The following is a 21500-nucleotide window of genomic DNA, read 5'->3' on the forward strand; positions in this document are numbered from 1 at the left end:
TGGCTCTGGAGTGTGTTACGTACAGAGTGCAGGGTTCTGATGTGTGTTACGTATGGAGTGCAGGGCTCTAATGTGTGTTACGTACAGAGTACATGGCTCTGGAGTGTGTTACGTACAGAGTGCAGGGTTCTGGCATGCATTATGTACTGGTAGGTGGGTTCTGGAGTAAGTTATGCAGGGTTCAAGAGAGTGATAAGTACAGAGTCCATTCATCTACTCACATCTCACATCATTGGAAAATAGCTCAAACTCTGGCAGATTGGATGGAGAGCGTCTATGAACAGCAAATTTCAAGTCTTGTCACAGAACACCTGTATTTATACTGAGATTAAATTACACACAGTTGGACTCTATTTACTAATTAGGTGACTTCTGAAGGCAATTGGTTCTACTAGAGTTTAGTTAGGGGTATCATAGTAAGGGGGCTGAATTCAAATGCACGCCATACTTTTTAGTGATTTGTAAAAAAAATTGAAACCCATTTATCATTTTCCGTCTACTTCACTAGGGATGGGCGAACATTTCGGCCCTAGCATAAGTTCAGGCCTAACTTTTTCTGTTCAAACATTCGGCGAATAGCCGAACAAACGTGTCGTTCGACCATTTGTTCGACCCCCCGAACCGACCACAATGCATTGCGAGCTTGAACAGTGCATTGCAAGCCCTGAATGGCTGAAGTAGTGAAAGCTTCAGCCAATCAGGGCACAGAGCACTGTCAGAGTCATAATTGGACTATGTCATCATGACTTTATCCAATCATGGCTCATTCCCGCCTCACAGTATAAAAGTATTCTTTCAATGGTAGCCATTTTGAGTGTGATTTTGGGGTGGAGAGAGATAGAACAGGGCTCTGTTCAGTGCTATTAGTGTGTTATACTGTGCTATTTTGCTTCAATTCAGTGTAGAATATTAGTTTAGTGTCAGTCTAGGGATAGTGTGAGTGTAGTGAGGAGGATAATCATTTAGGTTTGCATAGTGTGCAGCTAGAGTAGGGACAGCTCTGATAGTTTCACTGTAGTGTAGTGAAACCATGTTAGTAATCTTGACATTAGTGTATAGCTAGTAGGGACAGTTCAGATAGTGTCAGTGTAGTGCCGTCTATTTGATTGCATTACTGTCAGTTTAACGCCATATAGTTCTGTGTGTTACTGCCAGGCTCTACCCCCTCCTCCTCCTCTGCCACCTCCATGCCCTCCTCTGCAGAATTGTCCTATGAACATCAGGTACCCCCTAAGCGTTAAAAGGTCTATTCCCAGAGTCAGGCTAAAAGGTGCCATGCAGTGCTTCAGCTGGTGGGTTTAGTGGACAGGAACCACACCAGAGCAGAGATTCTTGCAGCTCTGCAGGGACAGGCCCAGAGGTGGTTCACACCACGTCATCTGGAGCCAGGAATGGTGGTGTGCAATAATGGCTCAAACCTCCTGTCACCCCTTAGACAGGAAAAGTTGACACTTGCCCTCAATTTGGTGGTGCAGCGTTTCCTAAATACATACCCAAAGTTTTAAGATGTCCTAAAGTTGGCCAGAAGAGTCTGTAGCCATTTCAGGCAGTCATACAGTCACAGCCAGTGCTCGGTTGGCTGAAATCTACCTGCCCATAAACTGCCTGATTTGTAACATGCCCACCAGATGGAACCTGACTTTATCAATGCTGTAGTGGCTAAACATGCAGCTGAGGGCCATCAATAAGTACCTGTACGAATACGGTACGATGACAGGCCCAGGCCTCCTTGGCTTTTTTCCCCACGCCAATGTCTGATCATTAAGGATGCATGCACTGTATTGTCCCCATTTGAGGAGCCTACAAGGATGGTGAGCCATGACAGTGCATGCATCAATGACACAATCCCTGATGTGTTCCTGCTGGAGCAGACTCTGTGTGGCATTATGGACAGGGCACTGCAGGCAGAGCAGCAGAAAGAAGAGGAGGACTTCCTTTCCTCTCAAGGCCCACTTTATCCAGACACCATAATTCCTATGTCACAGAACACACAAGAGGAGAGAGGGGAGGAGGAGGATTCTGGAACTTCAAAGAGGAGGAAGACATGCCTCAATCTGTAAGCGATGGCTTTCCAACGCCAGGACCCTTGGTGAGTAGTACATGACTGGGAGGAGGAAGTTCCAGATGCTGTCATCCTGAGTGACCCCAACAAGTCTGCTTCTCAAGCCTCAGAAAACTTGAGGCGCATGGGCAACCTCGTGCTTCAAAGCCTGCAAAAGGACCCAAGAATACGTGGCATAAAGGAGAAGGATGATTAATTGTTGGCAACCCTTCTTGCCCACCGTTATAAGGGGAAGGTCTCGGAATTCATCCCGTTGCCACAGAGAGTGCAGAAGATAAAATCTCTTGAGGACACATTAAAGAGGATTTTATTGAATGTTTTTTCTGACTCCAGTAGGTTACAGTGTCGTCGGTTGACCAGAGTCCCTGTCCTGCCATTTTTGGTCCTCAAGAAATGAGAAAGTCCATCAGTACATTAAGATTGATCAATTTTCAAATATATACCATAATTTGTGGATTCTATAACTTTCCTACAGACTAAATAATATACACTGATTTGGGTTATTTTCACCAAAAAAAAAAAGTAGCAGAATACATTTGTCATAAATTTATGAAGAAAGCTTATTTATTTGCAAAATGTTAAAACAGAAACTAAGAAAAAAGCATGTTTTTAAAATTTTTTGTTTATTTAGCATTTTCATTTAAAAAAAACAGTAATGATTAAATACTATCAAAAGAAAGCTCTATTTGTGTGCAAAAAAAGAATAAAAATTTAATTTGGGTAAGTGTTGCATGAGAGTAAATATTGTTATCCATTGTCTGAACATCACAATGCAAGCCCAAAATGCAGCCTGAATTTTACAACCCATTTAGAAAATGTAGGCCATGGTGTGGAGTCTGCAGTAATAAGCAGAGGGAACTCCATAACAGACAACAGAGTATTCTGGGAAATGCCTCCTGACTCCCCACTTCCATTCCTCTACTATGATATCCTGAAGCAAGCAAAGCATGACAAACATTTGTAAAGGCTTTTGCTGGTTTTTATAAATGTAATTTGTAAATGTTTTTTAACCACCAAATCTTGTACCTGTACATCATTTGGCTTCAATTTGTTATACTGGGGTGTAAAAAAACGCTCAGCTGTTTTTTACATTGAGCTGGAGGGGACGTTCCTGAACCCCCCCCCCAAGCCCACCCCTCCACACCCGGGCTGCTCCACCCAGGTCTTCCGTTCCACCGAGAGACCCAAGCCACCAGCCGGCAAGTGCGCCAGCTGGCCAGAGTTCCAGACAAAGCCAGATTCTGGACCTTAAACCTTTTTAACAGTTACCTGTTTAGAGTTACAGAGGAGATCTTGCACTAGAATTATTGCTTTCACTCAAACGTTTGCGGCAATACCTCACATGTGTGATTTGAACACTGTTTACATTTGTGGGCGCAACTTACGTATACGCTTTCTTTGGCATGCTTGAAAGACCGCTGTGTGGTGTGACATAAAATATTGCAATGCAATTTTATTTTCTAGGATCTCTACTAAAAAAATATATATATATATATTTGTCTTGTCTTCATGTCTTATATATATATATATATATATATATATATATATATATATAACATTTTTGGGGGTTCTAAGCAAAAAATACAGATAATATTGTCAGAATTAGGCCTGGTCTTGAAGTGATTTAAGGGGTTGTAAACCCCCTTGTTTTTTCACCTTAATGCATACGATGCATTAAGGTGAAAAAACTTCTGTCAGTCACCAGCCCCCCAGCCCCCCGTTTTACTTATGGGTGCCCCTTACTTCCCACGCCGGAGATGCGCTGTCCCTCTCTGCGCAGGGTTCCGGTCCTTGATTGGATAGATTGATAGCTGCTGTCAATCAAATCCAATTACACGGGCGCCGGGGGGCGGGGCCAAGTCCTGCATTCGTGTCTATGAACGCAAATGCTGGACTCTGGAGCACGCCCACAAGGTAACCCCCAGGGAGTGCGCTTCTCCTAGGAGGTTATCTGAAGTGAGGAGGAGCCACAAGAACCAGCGAGGGGCCCCAGAAGTTGAGGATCGGGGCCACTCTGTGCAAAATGAGCTGCAGAGTGGGGATAAGTATGACAAGTTAGTTATTTAAAAAAACAAAACAAAAAAAAACAAGCCTTTACAATCACTTTAAGGCAGAGATAGGCCTCAGTATGGCCCCTGCTTTATAAGTAGAGTCCTAAATGCCACATATAGAGACACAAGAAAGATAATACAATATTTTAGAAGAAAAAAAAGTACCTATAAAAAAAACTTACCTGCATTCTGCCGTGACATCCAGAATTTGATCCACTATTATTACAAAAGTTAATGAGATCCCTGGTATTAAATACCAGTCCTATAATACTGAGAATCATTGATAAGGTGTCAAATGCTATTGAAATTTTGACCTGGAGAAGAAAAATTTATATTCATTAAAATGAATATTATTGCATAACCTTGATATGAAGACTGGATATTCTGGGTTACATAGTCAGGTTGACAAGACACAAGTCCATCTACAGTAGTTCAACCAATAAAAGAGAAAAAAAATATATCATACAGTCCCATATACACAATCCTTCACCCACAGTTGATCCAGAGGAAGGCGAAAAACCCCAGCAAAGCCTGATCCAATTTGCTCAAGCAGGGAAAAAAAATTCCTTCCTGATCCCCCGAGAGAAGTTCAGATATTCTCTGGATCATCTTTACCTATAAATGTTAGTACCCAGTTATATTATGTACATTGTGCCTCTTACACCAGAAAAAAAAATGAGGCATTTGTTTAGGTGGCTGGCGCCACCTAAAGCTGAGTGCAAGCAGCCTATGTAAGGGAATGCAGACACAGCCGCTGTATAGACAGCCCCATGTCCTAATTTGACAGGCATACAAGGGCCCCAAATGCAGACAGTGAGCATTCAGGGCCATGCTGTGTCTGCATTCACTTACATAGGCTTCTTCCATGTCTTATGGCAGGTTATGTTTAACCCTTTCACCGGCAGAGCTGCTTTTGCATTTTTACCCTTTTGAAAAAAAAAATATTTAGACCTTAAAACCTCCAAGCATTATATATATATATATATATATATATATATATATATATATATATATATATATATATATATATATATATATATATATATATATCTGAAAGCAGACACCCTCTAGAATAAAATATTGATAGTTCCAACTTTATGTCACACAATACTAGTGCAAACAGAAAATTTCAGTTAAAAATACACTAAAATGTATTTTATTTCATATAAACACAATATATTACCCAACTGTTTGTTTAAAAAAGAAAATGAGGTTGTGCTGAGTAAATAGATACCCAACATGTCAAACCTTAAAATTCTGTGTGCCTGTGAGATGATGGCAAACTCCGGTAGCCTATATATTACATAAAATCCTTTACAGGTCATCAGTTTAGAGTTAATAATGAATCGTGGCTCTTGGATTATTGCTCTCACTCTGGTGTGTGTGGCAACATATAAAATGTGTAGCATAGCCAACGTTTTTTATGCATTGGATCCCCGATACATGCTTTATTTTGGAGGGCTGAACATTTTTATGGGGAGGGTTCTAAGTGCCTGGGTGTGACATTAATTTCTTGTACTTTTTTTTTATTTCAAATTATTATTTTTTTGGTGACACATTCTCTTTAATGAGACATCAGGGGTCTAAAATACCGCCGATGTCTCACCTGTTCTCCGATTAAACGAATGCAGTGAAGTTCAGGAAAATGACACGAGGACCCAGAAGTGAAGATTTATAGTTCAAGACTCTTATTGTTTTTTTCTTGATACAGAATAATGAACACATTGTGATTTGTGAATAATGTAAGATAAAATAAGAACATATAAACATACAGTATCTCACCAAAAAGTGAGTACACCCCTGACATTTTTGTAAATATTTTATTATATCTTTTCATGTGAAAATTACACTTTGCTACAATGTAAAGTAGTGAGTGTACAGCTTGTATAACACTGTAAAATGTGCTGTTCCCTCAAAATAACACACTGAAACAGAGCATGATCCCCTCCCCTCAGAGATTGGGCCACAGGGTAGTATTCCAACATGGTAACAAACTCAAACACACCTCCAAGAAGACCACTGTCTTGCTAAAGAAGCTGAGGGTAAAGGTGATGGACTGACCAAGCATGTCTCCAGACCTAAACCATATTAAGCATCTGTGGGGCATCCTCAAATGGAGGTTGGAGGAGTGCAAGCTCTCTAACATCCACCATCTCCATGATGTGGTCATGGAGGAGTGGAGGAGGACTCCAGTGGCAACCTGTGAAGCTCTGGTGAACTCCATGCCCAAGAGGGTTAAGGCAGTGCTAGAAAATAATGGTGGACACACAAAATATTGACACTTTGGTCCAAATTTTGACATTTTCACTTAGGGGTGTACTCACTTTTGTTGCCAGCGGTTTAGACATTAATGGCTGTGTGTTGAGTTATTTTGAGGGGGCAGCAAGTGTATACTGTTATACAAGCTGTACACTTACTAATTTACATTGTAGCAAAATGTCATTTCTTCAGTGTTGTCGCATGAAAATATATAATAAAATATTTATAAAAATGTGAGGGGTGTACTCACTTTTGTGAGATACTGTATCTGAAATTGAAATGTATCCCTGATAAAAAATAAAAAGAAAAAAAGAAAGTAGGGCTATAGCAGATAACAAAATCAAACCATTAAACTAATATCCTGTATTAACAAGATATTAAAAGTATTATTACAGAAAGTAGTATTTACTTAGTATAATAAAATATCATTGCCAATAATCACTAATCTACATGGAAGTGTATTTAAAAACTTGTTCAAAATAAAATCATTTATAAAAAAGAAAAAAAAGGAAAGATAAGAATGAAAAAATGTGGGCAAGACAGTCAAGGTTTTTCGTTCACAAATTTCTAATATTTGTAGATAAATAATATAAACAAGGTTGCCATTTATTTTCAAAAATAGTAAGGCGGTTATGTAAAATGCTACAACGATAAAGTTCATTTATCGTTAATCATAATCCAGTTTGTGGTTGAACTGGATGGACTTGTGTCTTTTTTCAACCTGACTAACTATGTAACTTTTTATAACGTAATCAAATGTTATTCCAGATTGATTCCAACAACACGCAATGGTTATTCTACTGGATAGGATTATACAAGAAATTAAGTGTTTGGTGTGTTTAGGTAAACTCATATCAAATTTTTGAAAGAGAGAGATTTCAGGTGATTTAAAAAATTTTTTTTGCTAATTTCACATATATTTTGATCCAAAATGTACGTATTTTGGGACATCGCCACCAATTGTGTATCATAGAACCCTCTTGACCACAATTTCTAAGGGCCGGTTCACACTGGGGGCGATGCGAGGCGACACGACTTGCCTCGCCGCGACCTGCCGCGACCTAAGCGGCGACTTGCAAATGACTTCTGTATAGAAGTCAATGCAAGTCGCCCCGAGGTCGCCCAAAAGTAGTACAGGAACCTTTTTTCTAAGACGGAGCGTCTCGAGTCGCTCCTCTTAGAACGGTTCCATTGTACAGAACGGGGGCAACTTGTCAGGTCGCGGCACGGCAAGTCGTGTCGCCTCGTGTCGCCCCCTGTGTGAACCGCCCTAAAGCATTTAGAAGAGACTTGTCGATTTATTTTAGCTATTCTCAATGGAACCATGTACCATTGTAATGGAGTTTTATAATTAGATTGCACTAAAGATGTATTGATTGGGCGGCACAGTGGTGTAGTGGTTAGCACTCTCACCTAGCAGTAAGAAGGTTCAAATCCCAACCACGACACTACCTGTCTGGAGTTTGCATGTTCTCCCTGTGCCTGCGTGGGTTTCCTCCGGGTACTCCGGTTTCCTCCCACAATCCAAAGACATGCAGGTAGGTTAATTGGCTTCTGTCCAAAATTGGCCCTAGTATATGAATGGGAACCTTGGATTGTGGGCTCCTTGAGGATAGGGACTGGTGTGGGTATAGCAATGTACAGGGAAAAGGGACAATTGTAGACACTCACTCAGGTTGAACTGGATGGACTAGTGTCTTTATTCAACCTTACTAACTATGAAACTATGATTGATATTTTTGAGAGATTATTGATATTTTCTATCATTCCAGGAGTTTCCAAGAAAAATTAGGACCTTTAGGACCTTTTTCCCATTGTTCCATATATGGGAGCTTATGTTCAGGTTAAATTTACATACTACATATAATAGAGATGCGGCCTGTTATTGGATTGTTATTAGTACAAGATTTTTCGAATAGGGATAACAGGATTGGTTAATCAATTTTGCTAAGTTTATTTTTGAAAAATAAAGTAATCAGTTTGCATCTAGACAGTTCTGAGGAAGGTAGTTGTAATATGGATTGATAATAATCCAATTTATTGCCAGATAAAAAGTTTAACACATCGCTTCCAGGCAGTAACAGAAAAGGGAGACCAGCGAACGGACACTCTATAGTCTCCCTTCCCTCTATCCGACAGCATCTGCCATGCTTGTTCGGGGTCCACCTATGGGCATGCAGAGCCACAGAAACATGGTGGGGATGTATGGAAGCAATCACTTCAACTTGTCCGATTTACACACACTTTCAGGGAATGCAATGTGTGTAATGCTTTCGACACATGTCGGTGGCAGTAAAAGGGTTAAAACCCAAATAGAAATATATATGCAGTAAAACAGACCATGTACTATCAACTTTCATATTCATAACCCAATGTTCGCTTTTTTAATATATTAGCTGTGAAGGGTGTCTAAATATGACTGTGCAGCCCTAGAAGTACTAGAGTTGAGCAACTAGATTTGCTCTCATCAGTGATAGTCCTGGTGACACATAACCCCTCTCTCTCCTCTTGTGGGCAGGAGCAGAATTTAAAAGGTATTTAGGGAATCAATCCCAAATCATAAAAAGAGAAGGGGTACAAGATTATACAGAGATAAAAAGATGTGAGAATTAATTTGGGCTAGAAGGGTTCCAGTTTGCAGCTTATTTGGAGAATGCAAATAGGTTAATAATAATAAAAAAAATTAAAAAATAACCATGTATATCCATCACCACCATCATATCTGTACGAGCAGGTCATATACAAATTATCTTGCTCCCCTGCACACCATCAGTTTTTTCCAACAAGCATCCTGTACGTGGCCATACAAATACTCACCCGAGAGCGGGTAGTCCTAACTTTTGCAGCAATTAGCAGGCACCCTGTTATAATGTACTGTAAAAAAAAAAAAAAAAAACAAGAATGAACACAATGGATATTAGAACGTTTTAAAATTAACCTGTTGATCTCATAAGAATTCCAGTGTGCTCCTAACTTCCTGGTTAAGCTGACAACCCAGTGCCATAGCTGCCCTGAAAACCAGGTGGTGTTGTTCCTAGCTCTTTCCTTCTTGCCATCAGAATGCCCACTCCACTCCTCATCTCCATAACATAAGGGAAGGAGGGTATTTTGTAGTCCAGCAGGCAAACAGCAGGATAACAATTAAATTGTGTTAACAGTCTTACTCTAGCTCCTTTTATCTTCTCCCAAAATACTGCTGTTTGTTCTGCTCAGGAACAATAATGAGGAAGGGGGGGGGGGGGGGCACTAAACTCTATATTTAATGTAATCCTTAGGTGTTTGTGTTTCTTTTTTTTTGTATTAATTAATACTGGAATTGTGTTAATAGAATCAGAAGTGGGAAAGGGTAAGAAGAATGTAGCTGCATACATGAATGTGAACGAAGTGAAATAGAAATTAATGCTGCACAATATTCTTAAAAATGTAGCGCTACCCCTACAAAGGCTCGGGGCAGAACACCACCCCTGCTGACACCACTAAAAAAAACTTGGCCAGGGAGTTTCCTGGCTGTTATACAAAGGAAAAATGCGGACAAATTATGAAATGAAAGCTTGAATTGTATTGAGATCAATGAATAAAATGGCAGTCAAAGAGACAGTTACAAAAACTACCAATAAGCAAAGTAGTTCAGTAAAAGAACCATGTAAACACAGTACAGTATCACTTTTGGACACCCCCAATGTCCTACAAATTAAAATAAAAAGGATTCCTTGCAAGTATAAAATCCACAGGTTCAGGAACAAGGTCACAGGAAGCTGTTGATCAGGCAGCATCGGTCAATGGGTTTAGCAAGACTAAATAGACCAGTCGGCACCAAACAGCGCGCACGTATGTGCGCCAACGTGCACAGGCACGTGCAAACCCGCACGCGCGCCCGAACACCAGTGAACGCACCGGTGCCCACAAAAGCATGCGAGCTGGTGCCCACAGGGACGTGTGTGTCTGCGCACCAACACGCACATCAGGGTCAGCCAGCACACGCACACGGGTGCCCACAGGAGCGCGCACACCCGCACGCACAGGAACGCGTGCACTGCGTCCAGCCAGGTAACCTCTCTGACAAATACAAAGTTGTGCCTAGCAGGGAGTAATAGGGTTACTCAGATAACCTGCAGGCAATATACGTGAATACAGTTGAGGATAGTAAGGGGTAACAATGAATGGGTTTGGGCATGTGGGCTTCCTGGCCCCACTCCTTAACAACCAGCTTTCACTGTGCCCTTATTGTGCAATGCTTTGCCCATTCAGGGCTTAGAATGCACTGTGCAGCGTGCAGTGGCTTGTGGGGTGCTCCGTAGGTGAACAACCCACCAAGCGCCCAATAAATTTGGGTGTTCACTGAACGGGCGAACAGGCAATGTTCGGTCCAAACTGTTCACTCAACACCATTGACTATACAAGGGGTACCTTTACTTCTGTGCCACATTCATCAATGCCCTGGGACAAGGCTGAGGCTGCCATGGGGGAATACTTGAACTTAAGGTGGGCCTCTACTGTTAGAGATGACCGTAACTCAGGTCAGGTCCCCATGATAATATACACCTTCACTGTAATTTGCATTTAGGAGGAACACACTGAGCCTTGTCCACATCCACCGCTACCTCAGTCCCAATATTGGTACGGGGTCCCGCCGTGCATATAGCGCAGACTCCAATGTGTGCATTTCACTTCACTTAACACTTCTGCACCTGGCCAAAGGCTGGGGACCTCTGTGGCGCGAGTCTGCTTCTGTTGTAATGAGAGACAAACCACTCAGGAGGAGAATGCCAACAACAAGTCCCTCCTGCAAGAGGCACATGCTTAGTGACAGGCTGCTTGTAGCTTCCGTTACCCTATGTAACTACTTGCTTGCACTCAAGACTGTTAACTCTTATGGAACTGTCTTCATACCCCAAAGTACCTTAGTGACCTGAACCATTGGATGGTGTTGGTTACTTGCATTACACCCCTTTCAATAACTTCAGACCAAGCAGGAACATGGTTTTACAACTTGAAAAAGTGCAAAAAGTATTACAAAGTCCAACATACAGAGACATTATCCTTTCCTACATTCCTAACCCTAACTCAGCATACCTGCAAAGGTAAAGTCCATGTAAAGTACAGAGTCCATCAGAGACATGCTCCAGAAACTGGTGTCTTTGGGCCAACCCCCGAGTTCTGAAGTCTTCTAAATATCGGTAGTAGTAAGTGACATACTTGTGGGTATTGTTTTCTGTCTTTTTCCCTTGTGGGAACTGGGCTTCTCTGGGGACACTCTCAGCTCTCTCTTGGGTCAATTACAGGCCTCTCTGCTCCCGACCACTGTCTCTTCTATATAACACAGGCTCAGTGGGTCAGGCCCAGAGAAAAACCCGCCAAAAGTCAAAGAACCAAGAAAGTATTAACTCTTACCCTCCCATTAAAGACAGCACCTAACTGGTGATTTCCAATCCGCCTACAAGTTGGAAAATAAAAATTGAGGAGGGGGGTAAAACTCCTGGCAGTTTACTTTCTTCCTGTCTGTTTCACACTGGGAAGATTTCTCTTCACTTCCTTATGGCTTCTGTTAATGGCTTTTGTTCACTTCAAGCAGGTTTTACATTCCCATACAAGTCTATCGGAATGCATAAACCACTAAAACAGGGGACTCCAAAGTACGGCCCGTGGGCCACATCTGGCCCACAAGGTAATTTTTTCCAGCCCACTTGTCAGATTCACTGCAGGCACAGCCTTTGCTCTTGCTTTGTCACACTACAGGACTTGCGCTGCATACTCACTGCATACTACCCACTGGCAGTATGCAGCGCACATAGCACAACTCAATACAGCCCTCCCCTCCCGACTCTTCACTGTGTTGTTGGTTGGTTAATTGGTTCAAAGCAACCAATTACTTTGTTGTAGACCTGCCGCACCTCCCAGCTTCCACCCCACCTTTTCCATCAGTGTAATTTTTCATACAGCGCCTGTGTAAGCCATAGAGAAAAATGAAGCGGCGCTAAAAAAAGTGAAAACAGTGATATTGTAACCACTTGCGATATATATATAAAAATACAGTGATTATTACCAATACCTACATTAATAGCACACAAGGATTATGTGTAAAAAAAAACAAAAAAACAAAGTGCACAAATCAAAAGTTCAAATAAAGTTCATTGATAAACATGTGAAGAAAAAACATTTAAAAGTAAAAGATAAAAAAAGTCCAATGTGTGGGGAGTGAGACAAGAAAGACACCCAGTGCTGAATCCTCAATGTTTCACCACGCACGCTGTGTATCCACCACCTATATGAATTAGGCTTACCGGATTCCCAATCAGAAACGGCTTATGACCTCACCACATGGGAAGTGGGATGGGATGTATTTCCCCCGGTCTGTGATCTTCAGATGTCCATCCACCTTTAGGGTAAAGTTTGCACTAACCCGATCTCCCTCTACACAGTCCTTGATGGCGCTTGTAAGCTGACGTCATCGCGTGTGGTCTCGCTCCGTATTGCACGGGCAAACTGATTGCTTTTAGCTGGCCGGCTGTATTTTAATGTTTTTTAGCTCTATATTTCTGATTTTGCTTAAATAAAACTCTTGGATTTTACCGATTTGGGCCTTCCTTTAATTTTCTTTCTATGGCCATGGAGTGCTGGTCGTTCCATATATCCTGCTTATCCCTGCTGCCAAGCGCCATCAAGGGCTGTGTAGAGGGATATCGGATTAGTGCAAACTTTACCCTAAAGGTGGATGGACGTCTGAAGATCACAGACCGGGGGAAATCCCATCCCACTTCCCATGTGGTGAGGTGATAAGCCGTTTCTGATTGGGAATCCGGTAAGCCTAATTCATATAGGTGGTGGATAAACAGTGTTGTGAAACATTGAGGATTCGGCACTGGCTGTCTTTCTTGTCTCACTCCCCATGGATTGGACTTTTTATCTTTTACTTTTAAATGTTTTTTCTTCACATGTTTATCCATGAACTTTATTTGGACTTTTGATTTCTGCACTTTGTTTTTTTTTACACATAATCCTTGTGTGCTATTAATGTAGGTATTGGTAATAATCACTGTATTTTATGATTTTTATCGCAAGTGGTTGCAATATCCCTGTTTTCACTTTTTTTTAGCACAGCTTCATTTTTCTCTATGTGTTGATAGTGCTGTATACCACTTTAAGTTGCTGCTTTGTTTTTCTAATAATAACTTTTTATAGTGCGGTTTTCTTTTTAGATATAGCCTGTGTAAGCTAGGCTGGAGCCGAAACAGACAGCCAGTTTAACCACCACTACAGGCACAGGTAAAGGACACTAATGGAAACAGGAAATGCAAGGTGGACACAAATAGGCAGGTAGACTGATATGCATAGAAAGGACGGGGGGGTTGGGACGATCCGAGCTCAGATGGGGGAACGTTTGGAGGACCTGGTAGGAACATGTGTACGGGGGCTGTGATGGAACCAAATTTGTGTGAGTGCCCTGATGGGGACACGTGTGTGTGCCCTAATAAAGATATGTGTCGAGGGCCTGATAGGGACAAAGATTTATAAGGAGACCCTGATGCAGACCAATACTGCCTGTCAAATTCTATTCTATTCCGCCGCTGTGGATTCATTCATGACCGGCAAATGTGTGTAAAATACACAATGTGGCCCTCGACATGAAAAGTTTGGAGACTCCTGCACTAGAAGGTCAAATGCTGGTCAGAAAGAAATCAACTGCAGGTCACCATTAATTATTTCTGAATGACCTCAGAATGTCTCCAACTGATGTAAAGAAAAACCTTGTCAACACTAGGGATGAGCTTCGTGTTCGAGTCGAACGTACGTTCGACTCGAACATTGGCTGTTCGTCCGTTCGGCGAAATCCGAACATTTTGGTCCGTTCGTGTCAAATTCGCGTGGCGCTCACAGCCCACAATGCACTGCGATGGCGCAGTGCATTGCTGGCTCATGATTGGCCAAGCATGCACTGTGACCCCGCATGCTTGGCCAATCGCAGCGCCAGCAGCGAGGAGAGCCATGATTGGCCGCAGGCAGGATGCCTGTGGCCAATCATAGCTCAGGCTGTGTAGTGCACGCCCCACACTATATAAGGCCGCCATTGCGGCGGCCTCGTGTAGTGTGTTGGCGTCTGAAGCAGTGGGTGTTCTGTGTACCTTTAACACAGTACACACCGATCGTTTTCGGCTGATTTCCTATCTTGCTGTTGTGTAGTGGCTATTGTCTGCGTGCCCTGACCGCAGTATACACCACTATATTCACCTCACCTATATAGCTAGTGATCTATCTTTAATAATAGAGCTTGCAGTCAGTAGAGTTAGGAGATACCCAGTACATACCGCTATATCCACCTACATAGCTGTTCTCTATTTGAGCCCAATTGCCATCTGCAGGAGTTATTGGAAGTTGTGTGTGCCTCCAGCACAGCACAGTATACATCTGTATATACCCCTTTATCTCTGCTGTTTTCTGGTTGTTGTCTGCGTGCCCTGACCACAGTATACACCGCGATATTCACCTCACCTATATAGCTAGTGATCTATCTTTAATAATAGAGCTTGCAGTCAGTAGTGTTAGGAGATAGTGCGTGCTGTCTGCGTGCTCTGTACCCAGTACATACCGCTATATCCACCTACATAGCTGTTCTCTATTTGAGCCCACTTGCCATCTGCAGGAGTTATTGGAAGTTGTGTGTGCCTCCAGCACAGTATACATCTGTATATACCCCTTTATCTCTGCTGTTTTCTGGTTATTGTCTACGTGCCCTGACCGCAGTATACACCGCGATATTCACCTCACCTATATAGCTAGTGATCTATCTTTAATAATAGAGCTTGCAGTCAGTAGTGTTAGGAGATAGTGCGTGCTGTCTGCGTGCTCTGTACCCAGTACATACCGCTATATCCACCTACATAGCTGTTCTCTATTTGAGCCCACTTGCCATCTGCAGGAGTTATTGGAAGTTGTGTGTGCCTCCAGCACAGCACAGTATACATCTGTATATACCCCTTTATCTCTGGTGTTCTATAAAAAAAGGCATCTGCAGGAGTTAGTGGGTGTTGTGTGCCTCCAGCACAATATAAACTACCCAACTGCTGTTTTACCCAACTCCCTTCAGGCCATTACCATGTCTGGAAGGCCAGCAAGGAGAGGCAGACAGGCGCGAGCCGATAAAAGAGGGCAAGCAGGCTCTGTGTCTAGAGACAACAGTGCTGGTCGTGGACGCGGTGCATTGTCATCAGCACGTGGCCATGGGACATGCTTGTCCTTCTTTTCGGCAGCTGAACATGTTGAACCGCAACATGCCAACGACTTGGTAGAGTGGATGACCAAGCCCTCTTCATCCTCCTCATCCTCTCTCACCCAGTCTCAGGGTACTAGCAAAGCAGCTGCCAATGCATCGTCTTCCCTCCTCTCAATGTCATCATCAGTGACTCCTTCCCTAGACCCACCACGTCCTCCTGAGGAGTCTCCTGAACTCTTTGAGCACAGTGTTGGGTACATGCTCCAGGAGAATGCCCAGTGTTTTGTGGGCTCTGATGATGACACTCAGCTGGAGGAAGGCAGTAGCGTGAGCTGCAGCATACTGCCAGGTTTGCTACAGCGATGAAGAGGGAGGGGATGATGAGGGCACTGACTCCACGTGGGTGCCTGGAAGGAGGGAGGAGGAGGAGGAGGAGGAGGAGGCACATGTCCAACGAGGCAGGATGCCCTCTGGGGGCCAGCTTAGGGGCAGCACACCGACTGAATCACACCGCAGAGCTCCGCCTGTGCAGAGCGCTGCCTCTGCGCGTTATTCTAAAAGTTCTTTGGTGTGGGCCTTTTTTGAGACGAGTGAATCAGATCGCACCGTGGCCAAAACATCAGCCGCTTGGGCACCACATGCTTGACCAGACATATGTTGACCTGCCATGCAGCTCGTTGGCAAGCGTACCTCAAAGACCCACACCAAAGAACAAAGCGGACCTCTCCTTGCTCCTCATCAGCTGGCATCTCCAACCCCACTAGACCTTCAGTCCTCTCTGAAACCTGCTCTGAGAGGAATGAAGGTGTAGAATTAGGTGTGTCACAGCCAAGTGCTTCCGGGAACTCTGCTAGCGGTACACCCACGTCCGATTATAGCAGGCAAATGTCCCTGCCCCAGCTGCTGGACCGGCGGAAGAAGTTTACTCCCAGCCATCCACATGCCCAGCGGTTGAATGCTAGCTTGGCTAAATTGCTAGCACTTCAACTGCTGCCTTTTCAGTTGGAAGACTCGGCCCCCTTCCCTGAGTTTGTACAATGTGCGGTTCCTCAGTGGCAGGTCCCCAAACGCCACTTTTTCTCACGGAAGGCGATGTGGAAGGCAATGTCCTTGCCTCGCTGGACAGGGCGGTCAGCGGTAAGGTGCATATTACCGCTGACTCATGGTCCAGCAGGCATGGACAGGGACGTTACCTGTCTTTCACGGCCCATTGGGTCACTCTTCTGGCTGCTGGGAAGGATGCAGGACAAGGTGCAGTAGTGTTGGAGGTTGTTCCGCCACCACGCCTCCAAAATGCTACTATTGGTTGTGACACACCTCTCTCCTCCACCCCCTCCTCTTCTTCTTCCTCCATGGCCTCTTCCAGTGCTCTGTCCTCAGAACCAGCGGTGCTCCGTAGGCGTTCCAGGGGCTACGCAAGTACGCAGGCAAAACTATGCCATGCCGTGCTTACGCTGGTTTGTTTGGGGGACAGGAGCCACACTGGGGCGGATGTTTTGTCAGGTCTGCGGGGGCAGGCCGAGAGGTGGTTGACGCCACGCCAGCTTAAGCCAGGAATGGTGGTTTGCGACAATGGCACCAACCTCCTCTCCGCCCTCCGACAGGGACAACTGACCCATGTGCCCTGTTTAGCTCACGTCCTTAACCTGGTGGTGCAGCGGTTCTTGGGCAGGTACCCCGGCTTACAGGATGTCCTGAAGCAGACCAGGAAAGTCTGTGTGCATTTCCGCCGATCATTTAATGCCTGTGCTCGGCTGGCTGAGCTCCAAAAGGAGTTGAACCTGCCCAAGAACCGCCTTATATGTGACATGCCCACCAGATGGAACTCAACATTGGCCATGCTGCAGCGGCTGCACACGCAGCAGAGGGCCATCAATGAGTACCTGTGCGACTACGGCACCAGGACAGGGTCAGGGGAGCTTGGTTTTTTCTCACCACGCCAGTGGGGCATGATCAGGGATGCATGCACTGTCCTGTCACCGTTTGAGGAGGCCACAAGGATGGTGAGCAGTGACAGTGCATGCATCAGTGACACTGTACCTCTTGTCCACCTCTTGGAGCATACGCTGCGTGGAATAATGGACAGGGCACTTGAGGCAGAACAGAGGCAGGAAGAGGAGGACTTCCTTGCCTCTCAAGGCCCCCTTTATCCAGACAGTGTTCCTGCTGTGCCACCCATCACACAGGAAGAGGATGAGGAGGAGGCCGAGGAGGAGGAGGATGATTGTGTCAGCATGGAGGTGGAGGCTGGCACTCAGCATCAGCATCAGCAGCAGCAGCGGCAGTCTTATAGGGATGATTTACCGTCCCAAGAAACACGTGGACTTGTACGTGGCTGGGAGGAGGTAGCTGCGGATCATGTTGTCCTTAGTGACCCAGAGGACTCCGGACCGAATGCCTCAGCTAACCTACGCTGCATGGCCTCCCTGATCCTGCAAAGCCTGCGGAAGGATCCTCGTATTCTTCGGATCAAGAAGAGGGACCATTACTGGCTGGCCACTCTCCTTGATCCACGGTACAAGGGTAAGGTTGCCGACCTTATCTTGCCATCGCAGAGGGAGCAGAGGATGAGACATCTCCGGGAGGCCTTGCAGAAAGGTCTGTGCAACGCGTTCCCAGAGACTGGGAGGTTACAAACTCCTGGTCCTGGACAACGTGTTGCTGAGGCATTGGTCAGAAGGAGCGGTGGAGAAGGAGGCCGTCTGACTGATGCTTTCAGACTATTTTTTAGTCCGCAGCCCCAAGGTATGATCGGTTCCAGCACCCATCGCCAGCGTCTGATTCACATGGTGCAGGAATACCTAGGGGCAAGGTCAGACTTAGACACCTTTCCCACCGAAAATCCTCTGGCTTACTGGGTCTTGAGGATGGATCACTGGCCAGAGCTTGCACAGTATGCAATTGAGCTACTGGCCTGTCCTGCATCCAGCGTTCTTTCGGAACGCACCTTCAGTGCTGCTGGTGGCTTTGTTACCGATCACAGGGTGCGCCTGTCCACCGAATCAGTTGATTGACTGACCTTCATCAAGATGAATCAGTCTTGGATCACTCACAGCTACCAAGCACCTGAAGCTGATGTAACCGAATAATTTTTTTTGAAATACCACATCCCTTCAAGACTACCTATGCTGATGCTGAGTGACTGTCCTGTTATGTTGATTGTCTATCCTCTTCCTCCTCCGCTGATATGTTGGAAGAACATTTTTGGTTCTGGGTGATGCCAGCAGCCCAATTTTTCTGCCCCTGTTTAACAGGGGCGTTTAAGTACAATTTTTGATGCAATGCTTTGCAGCAGGGCTAATTCCTGCAATAAAACTAGAGTATATGGCAGAGGTTGCAGTGTGGTGGCACCAGCACCAGTGCCTAAGGCCCAATTTTTCTGCCCCTGTTTAACAGGGGCGTTTAAGTACAATTTTTGATGCAATGCTTTGCAGCAAGGCTAATTCCTGCAATAAAACTAGAGTATATGGCAGAGGTTGCAGTGTGGTGGCACCAGCACCAGTGCCTAAGGCCCAATTTTTCTGCCCCTGTTTAACAGGGGCGTTTAAGTACAATTTTTGATGCAATGCTTTGCAGCAGGGCTAATTCCTGCAATAAAACTAGAGTATATGGCAGAGGTTGCAGTGTGGTGGCACCAGCACCAGTGCCTAAGGCCAAGTTTTTCTGCCCCTGTTTAACAGGGACATGTAATTACAATTCTTGATATAATATTTCACAGGAGGGCCCCTTCCTGTGCCCACCCAGAGTAACGGTGAGGACTTATAGTGTTGTGGCACCAGCACCACAACCACCAAAGGTCAATTTTTCTACCACTGTTCAACAATGGCATGTAATTACAATTCTTGAGATAATCGTTCACAGCAGGGCGCTCCAGCGCCCACCAAGAGTCACTTTGAGGGCTTACAATGTTGTGGCAAAACCAACACCTTGTTCCACCATTTCTGCAGAGCATATAGGGCAGGCCCCTACTTTAAAACATCCAATTTACAAACATCTCCTACTTGCAAACGGAAGGAGACAACAGCAAGTGAGATGAAAAAAGATGGACGACAAAACAAATTATACAGGACTGGAGCTACACTTTAAAAATGTACCAGTTGAAAATTACAAACAGATTCAACTTAACACAACAAACCTACACAGTCCCTGTCTTGTTTGCACCGCCTGTATACTGCTGTTCTGAGTATATAGGGCCTCGGGGCCACACGCATTTCCTTTTTTTAATATGGGTACAGGGTTCCCCTTAATATGCGTACAAGACCCAAATAGGCTGGTAATGGGCAGGGAGGGCTACCCATGCCATTTTTCTCAATGATTTTCAACCATATTGCAGGAACCAGATATAACATTAAAACCGCAAGCAGTTTTAAATGGTGTTATTTCCGTTAAATGTCATTTTGTGCAGGGACTGTTGTAAACACGGGAAACACGTGGCACTTCACAGGCATACTACAGACACCCCACAGGCACCATATTTAAAGGAATATTTCACTTTTTTTTTTTCACTTTAATCGTCATTAAAATCAGTGCTCCCGCCAAAACGGCCGTTTTTAAAACTTTTTTTTGCATTGACCCATGTCCCCTGGGGCAGGAGCCAGGTCCCCAAACCCTTTTTAGGACAGTATCTTGCATATTAGCTGTTAAAATTAGCACTTTTCATTTCGAACGTTCGAGTCCCATAGACTTCAATGGGGTTCTAATGTTCGTTCGAATTTGGGGTCCGTTCGAAAGTTCTGGTGCGAACCGAACCGGGGGGTGTTCGGCTCATCCCTAGTCAACACAGACCCTAAGGCTCGGTTCACACTGCTGCGACATGGGATCCGACTTGTGAGACCCCAAGTTTTAATGACACGTTAAATGCAATGTTTCCCAACAAGAGCCATCTTAACTGATGCTACACAATTTGCTCCAACTTGAGAAAAGTTTTCTGCACTACTTGGTGCAACTTGGGTGCAATTTCAGCCCTTGTACAGGCTCCTAAATAGCATCCAAGTCGGAAAGAAGTTGCAGTGCAAAGTCGTAAGATTCCTTCTCACCTCTTATTGTAGTAACAGCTCCTCAAAAATTCTAGCGACGACTCAAAAATGTTGGTTCCAATCACGTCCTGCACAGACAGTAATAAAACTTGACACAGGGTCTTTACAGGGAGCTCCTGACCACCGCCGTTAATCCACCGCCATCTGAGCTTTAATCACCGGGCTCGACGCACAAAAATCCACCTCCACACTTCCTCGGGCTCTCCGGAGGTGCCCCGAGTTGATATCGCCCAGGATTGAGGGGAACACACCGAGAGGTTTGTCTAATGGTCCTCCGCGGCCGCCGCCATCTTGCTACTCTGCGGCCGCCGCCATCTTGCTGCTCGGAGGCCTACCAGAGACATTGCCGCAGAGGTAGAGGTAAGGGACTCTGAATTACCCCCATCCTTGTGCGGAGACTTGCGGGACACGGCCTAGAGGCCTCGCTGGGCCCCGGCGACGCAGCGGCCCGTTCCGGCCTAGTGCAGCCTGCACATCCCCGCTGTTTCCCGGGGCGGCGTCCCCGCCGGAGGACACTGCGGCCGGTCCGGCCTTCACCAGGGGCACAGGCCACCTCTCCATACCTGCCCAATCAGACTTCCTGGTCCTAGCCCCAGCCTGAGGTGCCACCACAGCCCGTGGCTTAGGGATTTTGCAGGCTGCGGCTTCTGTCATTGTGCACTGGACTCACTACACTATTAAAAGCCCAGCATCCCAGCCACATTTCCAAGCTTCTCTTTGCCTACCCGTAAGGGGTCTGTGAGGCTGCAGGGGGGCACTGCCTTTGTGGGAAGCTGGTTTGTGAGATCCTAGGGACATTTCTGACTGCCCCTCAGCAACATCTTTGGACCAGGGGTGGGGGGGGGAGGGTGCCCACAGAGAAGCCCCTGCTGCCCTTAACATGA

General features: G+C 45.0%; 1 protein-coding gene across 2 annotated transcripts in view; it reads right to left on the reverse strand.

Moving 5' to 3' along the window:
* Nucleotides 1-21500, reverse strand: part of LOC143930378 (uncharacterized) — a 121814-nt gene that overhangs the window by 13199 nt on the left and 87115 nt on the right. For both annotated transcript variants that reach the window (XM_077454661.1, XM_077454660.1), the window contains exons 4-5: nt 9190-9246; nt 4296-4427 (exon numbers count right to left, since the gene is read on the reverse strand). In XM_077454661.1, the coding sequence (XP_077310787.1) occupies nt 4296-4427; nt 9190-9246 (189 nt within the window). The remainder of the gene's footprint in view (nt 1-4295; nt 4428-9189; nt 9247-21500) is intronic.

The sequence above is a fragment of the Lithobates pipiens genome, unplaced genomic scaffold (assembly GCF_037356315.1).
Source record: "Lithobates pipiens isolate NorthernLeopardFrog02 unplaced genomic scaffold, aLitPip1_a1.2 Scaffold_25, whole genome shotgun sequence".
Taxonomy (NCBI): Eukaryota; Metazoa; Chordata; class Amphibia; order Anura; family Ranidae; genus Lithobates; species Lithobates pipiens.